The sequence below is a fragment of the Nipponia nippon genome, unplaced genomic scaffold (assembly GCF_047370975.1).
Source record: "Nipponia nippon isolate SJK-2023a ecotype South Korea unplaced genomic scaffold, ASM4737097v1 scaffold_3, whole genome shotgun sequence".
Taxonomy (NCBI): domain Eukaryota; kingdom Metazoa; phylum Chordata; class Aves; order Pelecaniformes; family Threskiornithidae; genus Nipponia; species Nipponia nippon.
In genome coordinates, this window is record NW_028262347.1 from 119,007,742 (window position 1) to 119,018,692 (window position 10,951).

Sequence of the window (10,951 nt, forward strand, 5' to 3'; positions counted from 1 at the left end):
TCCGGAATACTAGAAGATGAAATACACATGTTTGTGGAGAAAATAGCAGTAAGAATTATGAAGGAAAAAAAAAAAAAGATTGTTACATAGATGTATTTTAAAGTACAAAAATAACAACAAAAGATACGCTTTTTATATTTTACGTTCGTTTTAAATGAAGTGTGAGCGATATACGAGAGGGTTATTTTAGGAGGAGGAAGGCTAAAAGGTTTTTTTTTTATTTATTTAGATGCGCATTGAAATTATTTGGAAAAATCAAATAGGAAAAAAAAAAAAAAAGAAAAATTACCATCGCAACAGATCTGGATGCAAATCGAATCGCGACTTCCATTATTTATCTGCAGATTTGCTTTTGCAGATAAGGTCCGCAGGACTGGCCCGTGGGAATGCAAAAAAAAAAAAAAAAAAAAAAAAAAAAGGGGCGTTGTGTTATCTCGAAGGGAGAGACAGTTTTATTCAAAATCTCTGCAGCCACTGGTTTCTGTCTCCCCGCTTCGTGCGTGTATTTTCAAGGCAGTCCGTTCCGGCCCTTCCCACATTCAGGATTTAGCGTGAAAAAGCAAAGTTGCAGGACGTTTTCTGGCCGGTATTAAGGGCAAACGGCAGGGACGTTACCGGGGGCTGTAGTGCAGTGAGTGTGGGTGAAACGGGGGCCAGAGGTGGAGCCCCCAAACCTGCGTGCTTAGGAGTCACTGAAGGCTGGGGGGGGGAACCCGGGCATCACCTGGCAGCTCCATCTTCCTCTCTCCGAAATCCTTCTCCCTCGCTTGGCATTGGCTAAAGCCATCCGAAAGAGCCCGGCCAAACCGCACCCCGTCCGCTCTCCCTCTCCGTCCCTTTCCTAACGGTGTCAAAGCAAACGAACAGACAGACAACCCCCCCCACCCCCCCACCCCGAGCGGACAGACGGACCCCCGGGCCGGCGGGGCAGGGGAGAGCCGCGGGGGCTGCCCCGCTGCCGCCGGGCTCCGGGGAGGTGCCCGCAGCCCCCCTCGCCGCGCCCCGGCCCCGGCCCCGGCCCCGGCCGCCGCCTCGCCTCGCCCCGCGGGCGCCGGGCCCCCGCTCCGCCCCGGCCCCCGCTCCGCTCCGCTCCGCCCCGGCCCGCGGAGGGAACCGCGCCGCGGGGCTCGGAGGCGGCGGCGAGGGAGGGGGCTGCCGGCAGGCCGCCGCGCCGCCCGTCCCATAAATACCGCCACAAATAGAGACTATAAATATAAATACGGGGAAGTTACTTAGAGTCAGTCCAGTGCTTTTTTCTCAGCGCTTTCTTTATTGTTGGTCCGGGAGTAGGGCTCGAAGGCGGACGAGCTCAGGTAGCGGGCCGACAGTTCCTGCAAGTTGCCCGCCAGCGAGCCGGCCACGGCCAGGGGCGCGGAGGAGAGCCGCCCGGCCACCGAGCCCAGCAGCGCGGGCACCGGCAGCCCGAAGAGCCCGTGCCCGGCGGCGGCCGCTCCGTGCAGCGCTGCCGGCGGGGGGGGTCCCGCCGCGCTGCTGGCGGCCGGCGGGTGCGGGGAGCCGCCGCCTCCGGGAGCCGCCGCCGCCGACGCGGTGCCGCTGCCCGCTGCCAGGCCGGGTCCCCGCAGCGCCGAGCCCAGGGCTCCGGTAGCGCAGGGCGGCAGGAGGCCGGGCAGCCCCGGCGGGGAGAGCAGCCGGCCTTGCTCCAGCAACCGCAGGACGCTGCAGGTGGCGGCGGTCTCGGACACCACCGACCGCAGCTCGGAGTCCTTGCCCTGGTCCTTTTTCTGCTTGGTGCGACGGTTCTGGAACCAGACCTTGACCTGCAGGCCGGGGAGAGAGGCAGGGTCAGCGGGGCGGGGGGGACGGGTGCCCCCCGCCAGGTGCCCCGGGAGCCCGGCGCGGCTCGGCGGGGCAGAGGGGGGGAGGCCGCGGGGGAGGGCGGCAGGGCTCCGGCCGGGCAGTTGTTAACGGGGAGCGCTTTAAAACGCACAAAGCGACGCCCCCCCCCCCCCCAACCCGGCTGCTCCCCCTTTCGGGATGCGCCCCGCCCGGGGGGAGCAGAGGGGAACCCGGGAGCCCTTAGCTCTTTTTATCGCACCGTATCTTTAACCCGCTCCGTCTCACTTTACCCTATTTTACTGTAGGCCAGTAGTTCTCTGGGAGCCGGATCCCTTTCCACACCGCTTTATTCTAAGCCAGCTCGGCCGGAGCCACGGCAGCGGCCCGACCGCGGCCCCCAGCTCCGCGCACCGCGGCCCGGCGGCGGCAGCCGCCCCCCTCGCCCCGCTGCCGGGGACCCCGCACGCTGCCCCCGCCGCTGCTGCCCGCCCGGGCCCCGCTGCCTTTCCCCTGGCTGGAGCACCAGCCCTGCGCTTCTTTCCTAGTCTCCCGGCCGAGACAGTCTCTCTCCCCTTCCCACCCATTTTAAACAATATTTAACTTTAAGAAGGAATGCTGGAAGCCCCTCCAAAAAAACAAAAACAAAAAACGAAAAAACAAAAAACAAACAAACCAACCAACCAACCCCAAAACAAAAAACACCCATGTCGGTTTCTGTAACCTACGAGCTATTGAACTTGTCATTCCTATCCGGCGGGGGAAAGAAAAAAGCTAATTAACCTGTCAGGGGAATTTATTGTTGTATGATATTTTGCCGAAACATGAAACCGGCTTTCAGAAGTTTGGTCTTTTGAGATGCTTCCCCGCACTCTCGCGTAGTTTTAACCCGCCTGACCGCTCTGCTCTGCGGGACGGAGGGGCGATTCTCCCCCTCCAAAACACACGGACTCAAAATACGGCCCAAACTTCAGTCCCGTCCCCGGACCTCCTGCACCCAAGAAAGAGCGCTCAGACCAAACATCCCTAATCCAGCAGCCCCCAGGGGAAGGTGCCAAACCCCCCGCCCCGGGTTGTTGCCGCTATTTTCCGCTGGCTGAGGGCTGGGAGCGGCTCGGCCTCTCCTGGCTTCTCCCCGCCGGCAGCAGCGTACCTCCGCACCCGGGGGCAGCGGCACCGCCACCGCGGCGCCGGGGGCACCGAGCCCGGCGGGGCCAGGGCGGTGGCGGGGAGCCGCGCCCCGGCCCGGGCTGGGGTTTGGCTTCGTGGCCAAGCTCCCGCGGGCCCCTCGGGCCGGGCCACCTCGCCCTGCGCAGGCCCACGCAGCCGCGGGAGAGCCCACGGGGGCTGTGTGAGGGGACGCGCGGGGCCGTGGGACCCCACTTCTCCAGCAGCCCCCCTCCGGGGCTCCCCTGGCCGCACGCAGTTACAGGTCCCTCGCCGGGACGCCTCAGCCACGCACCCCCCACCCCCATCCCGGGGGCAGGCAGCGGGGCCCCCCCGGCCGGACACGCGTGGGCATCTCTGCCCCTCCAGCGGGCCCGCACCCCTGCCCGACGACTCCCGGGGCCTGCGCGGTGGCGCGCAAGAGGCGCGCAGGACGGCGGGGCCGGCCCACCCGTGGGGCCCGGCGCGCAGCGGAGGTGCCCGGGCCGGGGCGGGGGGGTCCCGCGGAGGGAGCCGGAGGCCGGCGCAGGGCAGGGCAGGGCAGCCGGGGCTCCCCGTCCCTCTGGGGCTACCTGAGTCTCGGAGAGATTGAGCTGGCGGGCGAGCTCGGTGCGCTCCCGCCCCACGACGTACTGGCAGCGCTGGAACTCCATCTCCAGGCGGTAGAGCTGCTCGGCCGTGAAGGAGGTGCGGGTCCGCTTGGGACGGTCCAGATCAAGCCCCTTAGGCAGAATAATCTCTCTGATTGAACCTTTGGCATCTGGCAAAGAAAGGCGCAGTCAGCTTTACACCCAGGCAACCCTCCTATCTTTTTTTTCCCCCTTTTGTTTCTTTTTTTTTTTTTAATTTTTCCGAGGGAAAGAGCCTCCGCCAGCTCCTTCAAGACCGAGCCCCGAGTCAGGATGGAGCAGGGTCCCTGGGATTGCGGCACTGCACCTGGCCAGTACACCCAAGGAAGGGAAAAAAAAAAACAACAAACAAACAACAGAGAAGGAAGGAGGGGGCAGTGGGGGCCCAGGGCTCTGGAAATAATCCCCTCAGCCCATTTAAAAATTGGCTTGAATCTGTTGCACTGGCAGTACGACACTGCGGCATCACCCACGGCCCCTCTGGGAGGCTGGGGAGAGATCCTCCAGGCCGGGCTTTGTGCCTGGAGTGCAGGGCTACTCTTTGTTCCTCCTGGGCTCCGGATTAGGGCTTGCTGGAAGCCTCCACACACACCCAACCGCCCTCCAAAATATAAAACCTCCTTATTATTATTATTATTTTTTTTTAGAATAAGTTTCCCATGAGAGAAAAAAAGAAGCAGGCAGGGGCTTTCAGGGCACAGGCAGCGCTGCCCCCGAGCTGGCTGCCTGCCCACCGTGGAGCTGGGGACACCTCCAGCCCACCCAGCAGCCCGGGGAGAGCATCGCCGTCGCCGCTGCTTTGGGGTTTTGGCAAACAGGAGAAGAAGGGGGGGGGGGGAACCAACAACAACCAAACCAAGGCACCAAACAGCCCGCAGAAACCTCACTTTTCTCGTAGCCCCGACCGAAAGAAAGCGGGACAAATCTTATTAACACGACTGTCAAGCTAGAGCCAGATTCATGCTACGTTAAAGCCTTCCCAACTTTGCTTTCTGTAATTTTACCTCTTCGGTACGTTTTAAATTAGAGACAATCACATCATTTTAATCTGCCCCTTCTCTGGGTCAATCGGTCGCGCAAGGATTGATTATTGCTTACAAGGCCTGCTCCGCACTAATTTTGTTTCGATTCTGTCTCTCCCTCCTCCCCCAAAACGCGCCTTAATAAAACTGAAATTTCTTCAGGTAATTTTTTTTTTTTTTGAGGGGGTAGGGATAGAATGATTTAATTAGTTTAGCCTGCGAGGGAGACGAGGGGTGAGGAAAATAAAACGTATAACTATCAAAAAATAAATTAAAAGCCCATCGCCATTCCTCCGTTGAGTTTAAGGCTGATGGTTATTTAAAAATAGCCCTTTCCGCTGGGATGCCGGGTGCGGGGAGAGGGGGGACAGCGGGAACCCCTGCCCTCCGCAAAGGACCTCCTGCCCGCTCCGGCAGCCGGGCGGGAGCCGCAGCCCCGCGCCATTGTACGCGGCCGCGGCTGCTGGCGGGCGGGATGCGCGGGCGCGGAAGAAGCGCGCCCGGCCGGTGGGGCAGAGCCGCGGCCCCTCCGAGGGAGCGCTGGCCCCGGCGGGCTCCCTGCGGGCCCGGGCACCCCGGGAAAGCTGCAAAACCGAAAAAAAAAAACCCAACCAACCAAACAAACAAAACGCGGAGCCGGGCCGGTGCGGGGCAAAGCCGGGGAGGAACCACCGCGGCTTAACTTTCCCCCGAGCCGCCCGGGGAAATTCACCGAAATCAAGCCGGGCTGGAGCGCGGCTGCAGGGCAGAGCCCGGCTGGGGTGTGGGACCTCTCCCCCGGAGCCGCAGGAAGGGTCTTCAACCCAGGGACGGACCAAAGGCAAAGCAACCAGATAAATAAATCTCCCGGGCGTGAGCGGAGCTCACCTTCCCCCACCCTCGCCAAATACCTCAAACTCATACCTCTAACTAGGATCCTCCTGCAATAGTCCGGGTCAGCCGAACTAGATTTACTTTTATTACAATCTTCCGTAGCTGCAGAGGCAGAAAAAGTCCCTTGCTGATCCTTCAAAAAAGAAGTAGAAATATTTCCTTCAGACCCTTTGCTTTCCTTGCCCTCTTTATGTCCGCTCTTCGAGACCCGGTTAGCTTCAGTCTCTGAACTGCATCTAACGTCCATTTTGTCTTGTTTCCCAAACATGTAGTGCAATAAAAACAAAAACAAAAAAAAAACCACCAACAAAAAATACAGAAGAGTAGAAGAAGAAGACGAAGTCTATGCTGGATATTGCACGGCTTAGGGTCAGATCGGTGGGGATCTGTAAAGCACCTTGAGTAAGGAAGGTCGGGTTTTATCCCACTGGAAAAGCAGCGGCTTCCTCAGTCCCAGCGTCCTAATGTGACTGTCCAGCTTCCCAGAGCGCCCAGTGATCAGGTACTCAACAGTACAACTCTAAAATGATTTAATGTCTGCCTTATTACAGAGACATGTAGTTGTTAGACACACAGAGGGACGCGCACTCGCTGTTTCAATTGATTACGGGTAATTTTGCAGCCTCCACATTTAGGTTACCTCATGAATACACTAAATTGTTTGGATAATATATCAGATCGTAATGGATGGTTTGTGTGCTTGTCCCCAATCAAGTAGAGTTTAGCCAGTGAATAAACTGAAATGATTGGTCTTGCTTTCAGGAAACACACAATCAAAAGACTGAGACTTCCAGAAAAAAAAAAAAAAAAAAAAAAAAGAGAGAGAGAGGAAAAAAAGGGGGGGGAGAGGGGAAAAAAAAACTTTTGACAAGATTCACCCTGAATTGTTAGCACCATTAGCAGCCATTATTAACTTTCTTCAGTATGCCTTTGACCTCCCGATTATATAGTGGCTTTCTCCAAAGCACGCCAAATAAATCTGAATAAAGCTGCTAGGAAGGGCTGGAAAAATGCAGTTGTAGGGGGGTGGAAAAAAAAAAAAGCCCCCTGAATTCTAAACAAACAAACAGATCCCCAGCACGCACACACACAAAAAGTTCTTCCTTCAAGCAGATCTCTTCAAGGAAGCAGGTTATCTTGGCCAGCAGAAATCCTCCTTAACACATCTCCCCACAGACAGCCATCTTAAACTCCTACCTCTCCTTATTTCAGTCCCGATACTTGCTTTTTGTGCTTCTCCCTCTGTGTGTGTGTGTATGTGTGCGTGCATGTGTGTGTGCTAATTCTGCACCTTCGCAAACACTGAACCTATTCGCAGAGCCTGCTCATTGAAAAAAAAAAAAAGGGAAAAAAAAAAAAAAAGCCAGCTTTGTGTGCAGTGGATCCAGGAGGGGGGAGAAACGCAGAGGGGGAGAAAGAGGGAGAGAGGGAGGGAGGGAGGGAGGGAGAGAGAGAGATAACCCGTGAAAAATCTCAACTGCATGATCCACTAAAGGAGAAAAAAGTTTTACTCTAGCTATTCCATTGTCTCTGCTACAATATCTTTGAGAACCGCAACAGCCAGTAATCCAATAAGACCATTGATTAGGCTACAATGATTCAATTCAAGCAAATGGCCTTGTGCAAAGAGCATGCTCCAGTCCTTCTTGTCACCTTGCAGGGCAGAAGCCCTCTTCATGCTGCTCTCCTTATTCATTCCTTTATGGGAAATGTAGAGCAAAAGGAGTGAAAGATGGCAATTATCTAATTGGACTATTAACAAACAATTCTCTGAGTGTGGCTGTCTGGCAGTGGTTCTTGGGCGAGGTGAAAGGCCACATGTTGCACTGGCCCCATTCACAAAGAGTTTAGGGGCCTGAGAGAGAGAGAAAGAATTTTCCCTGAGAATTTTTCACACAAACACCGGAGTATCCATCAGGCGTGCTCCTCTCCGCCTCGTCCTCCGCCTGCCTGGGCCGCTGCCTGGGAATTTTACCCACCTGAAGCAGGCTGGGGGAGCCGTGCGTTTTACTGCAGACGAGAGCAGCGGGTACAAGCAGAACGCGGCGCCCTTGCCAGGGCTGCTCAGCCCCACGGGTCTCATCCTGCGCCCTCTGGAGGAATAACAGCCCTCGCCCCATGGGACCCAGTCTTTGTCCCAGGCAGTGTAACGGAGTGAAGGATCCAGTGCTGAGGCCTAATTGTCATAAATAGGAAATTCAGGGGAGACAAGAAAAGAAGGGGGAGGAAGAAGAGAAAGGAAGGGAAAATAAGCGAAAGAAGAAAAGGAAAGGAAAGGCAAAGAAAGGAAAGGCAAAGAAAGAAAAAAAAGAAAGGAAAAAAGAAAGGAAAAAAGAAAGGAAAAAAGAAAGGAGAGAAGGGAAGGGAAGGGAAGGAAGGGAAGGGAAGGAAGGAAGGAAGGGAAGGGAAGGAAGGAAGGGAAGGGAAGGGAAGGAAGGAAGGAAGGAAGGAAGGAAGGAAGGAAGGAAGGAAGGGAAGGAAGGAAGGAAGGAAGGAAGGAAGGAAGGGAAGGAAGGGAAGGGAAGGAAGGGAAGGAAGAGAAGAGAAAAGAGAAGAGAAGAGAAGAGAAGAGAAGAGAAGAGAAGAGAAGAGAAGAGAAGAGAAGAGAAGAGAAGAGAAGAGAAGAGAAGAGAAGAGAAGAGAAGAGAAGAGAAGAGAAGAAGAGAAGAAAAGAAAAGAGAAGAAAAGAAAAGAGAAGAAAAGAGAAGAAAAGAGAAGAGAAGAAAAGAGAAGAAAAGAGAAGAAAAGAGAAGAGAAGAGAAGAAAAGAGAAGAAAAGAGAAGAAAAGAGAAGAGAAGAGAAGAAAAGAGAAGAAAAGAGAAGAGAAGAAAAGAGAAGAGAAGAGAAGAAAAGAAAAGAGAAGAAAAGAAAAGAAAAGAGAAGAAAAGAGAAGAAAAGAAAAGAGAAGAAAAGAAAAGAAAAGAGAAGAAAAGAGAAGAAAAGAGAGGAAAAGAGAAGAAAAGAAAAGAAAAGAGAAGAAAAGAGAAGAAAAGAGAAGAAAAGAGAAGAAAAGAGAAGAAAAGAGAAGAAAAGAGAAGAAAAGAGAAGAAAAGAAAAGAGAAGAAAAGAAAAGAGAAGAAAAGAAAAGAGAAGAAAAGAGAAGAAAAGAAAAGTAAAGAAAAGAAAAGAAAAGAAAAGAAAAGAAAAGAAAAGAAAAGAAAAGAAAGGAAAAGAAAAGAAAAGAAAAGAAAAGAAAAGAAAAGAAAAGAAAAGAAAAGAAAAGAAAAGAAAAGAAAAGAAAAGAAAAGAAAAGAAAAGAAAAGAAAAGAAAAGAAAAGAAAAGAAAAGAAAAGAAAAGAAAAGAAAAGAAAAGAAAAGAAAAGAAAAGAAAAGAGAAAAAAAGAGAAGATGGCAGTTCATAGATACATTTCAATGAGTTGTCTTTAGTAGAAATCTTAAATCTTGGTCATTTTTCCACAAATCATAGAATAATTGATTTTTATGACCATTGTCTGAAAAGTCAGATTGAGATTGAGGAGGTGCCCCTGAGATTTTCATCAAGCCCTATCATTTCAACCATATTTACATATACAACTGGACATAGAATATCCTTATTATGGACCAGGTTTTATTTTTCCTTACAGCCAATGCATCTCAGCAATCTCTGGTGGTCTGTTGTTATTAGTTACTACTTGTATGGCAGTCATACCCAGGGGCCCCAAATAAATCACCGCCCCATTGTGCAAGGCTTCATGCAGATATAGAGAGAAGATGGAATGAGTTCATTTCCCCCACGAATTCGCAATGCTGTGCAAAGGCCTGTTGTGTGAAGGGATGCTCGTGAAACAGCGCATTTAAGAGAGATTTGGTCCTTTCAGGGGCAGTGCAACAAGTGGATGCTGATTAGTGAGAACATTTTTCATGTAGCTGAAGTATAGGTTTGTGTTTAGCAGGTAAGCTTTGTTGTGTGATATACATAAATGTATACATGTGTATGTATGCATATCAACAGTCCTGGCTGGACACGTTTGTTTAATGCTAAATAAAACAAAGTTCTATTTCAAACATTTTTTATATTACAGATATTTTTTAGACAGAATAGGCATAATGATTCCCATAAAAGGTCTACCATGAAATATAGAGAGCAATTATAATTATGTTTTCATAGGTGTGTGGGAGTATGTATGACATTTCCCCCCGTGTTTTTCGTTATGCTAAGGTCTAGGCATAGGCCATAATAATAAACATGGAGCTATTGAACTCAATTACACTGTTTGAAGCAGAGTATCTGGAGATTAAATATTGTATTCGTGTGATAATCTGGCTTTCTTTTTTTTTTTTTTTTCAACAAGGACCTGATCCAAAGCTCAGTAAAGGCCAGGGGAATTTTTTTCTACATGTGTAATATCTTAACAAATGCATTGCAAATCCCTTTTTGTCCATAGAAGTCGGTGCTATAAAAAGGCTTTCCACTATTAAATTAGTTAAACTTGCTTTTGCACATTATGAACACAGTACTATTGAAGATCTGGAAATTCAAATAATGGGTCTAATCCTGCAGCAAACTTGTAGTGAGCAGACAGTATCCACACACAGCTCAGTTACTTCTATTGAGGTCCGTTTATCTGCAACAAATAGCAAAGTCCAGAACAGCATTGGGAAATTCAAGTTTTTGCCATTTATAAAGTCAACATTTTCATTAGTCTAGCAGTCACTAAACTTTTTCACCTATTCTCATTTTTTCCCCAAGAGATTTAAAATAAAGCATTCTTGAATATGATGTTCTTTCAGAACATAATATGTCTCCTTCTTACTGCCATAACGCCAGGGATCTCCGTAGCTTCAGCACGCTTACATCTACACTCATGTGTCACTGGATAAGCAGATTAGGGGGTATCTCTTTTCCCTTTAAAGAATGCTTAAAAATGACTTAGCACATTACACAGGTACTCCCTAGCTGTACTTTGCTCTGTAGACTATCCCATTGCTTTTCAAATACAGTTTTATTAGTTTGTATTAGTGTTTAGAAGACTGAAAAATTTGTTTCTCATTGACTGCCACTATTTCTACTATTTTTATCTCTATTTGATGGGTAGGAAAGATACCCGTTATTGCTACTACTTCCTAAATTACTCTTTGTCAAAGGAATTTTTCTGTCCTAAATTCTCTTTAAGGCTTGCATGCCAAGCTGGCTATTGCAGTCTGAGCATGGTGCTAAATTGCTGTAGAGCTTCAGTGCCTATGCTTGAAGTTAAAAGGTTCATCAAAAGGATCCTGTGTTTAATTCACTTAGTTTACTATATAACATGGATTCCTAGTAAAATAAGATTCCTTATGAGTACAAGCTTTTGTCCGCTTGGAGAGTCAGCTCTTGCCCTCCTTTGCTAGCTCTGCATTGCAGAGGCATCCTGACAGACTTTGCCTTTGGTGGGTGTTTACAGGTCTCAGCTGAAGAGGAAAGAGGAACACCCCCAGACAGGTAGGTTAATCTAAATATCTAACAACCTGCTCTGCTGTCTGCCGCAG

General features: G+C 50.8%; 1 protein-coding gene across 1 annotated transcript; it reads right to left on the bottom strand.

The window, feature by feature from the left end:
• Positions 1 to 1,177: 1,177 nt before the first annotated feature.
• VAX1 (ventral anterior homeobox 1) lies at positions 1,178 to 6,096 on the bottom strand. The gene is made up of 3 exons (XM_087766425.1): positions 5,516 to 6,096; positions 3,534 to 3,721; positions 1,178 to 1,778 (listed from the first exon to the last, which is right to left on the bottom strand). Exons 1-3 carry the CDS (start codon positions 5,751 to 5,753, stop codon positions 1,239 to 1,241), a joined length of 966 nt encoding a protein of 321 aa, XP_087622551.1. The 5' UTR covers positions 5,754 to 6,096; the 3' UTR covers positions 1,178 to 1,238.
• Positions 6,097 to 10,951: the final 4,855 nt, after the last annotated feature.

Coding starts and splice junctions, on each gene's coding strand:
- VAX1 (XM_087766425.1), bottom strand. CDS start 5,753: ATGTTTGGGAAACAAGACAAAATGGACGTTAGATGCAGTTCAGAGACT. Junction 3,722..5,515: donor CAGGAGGATCCTAGTTAGAG/GTATGAGTTTGA, acceptor TTTCTTTGCCAG/ATGCCAAAGGTTCAATCAGA. Junction 1,779..3,533: donor TCAATCTCTCCGAGACTCAG/GTAGCCCCAGAG, acceptor CCCGGCCTGCAG/GTCAAGGTCTGGTTCCAGAA.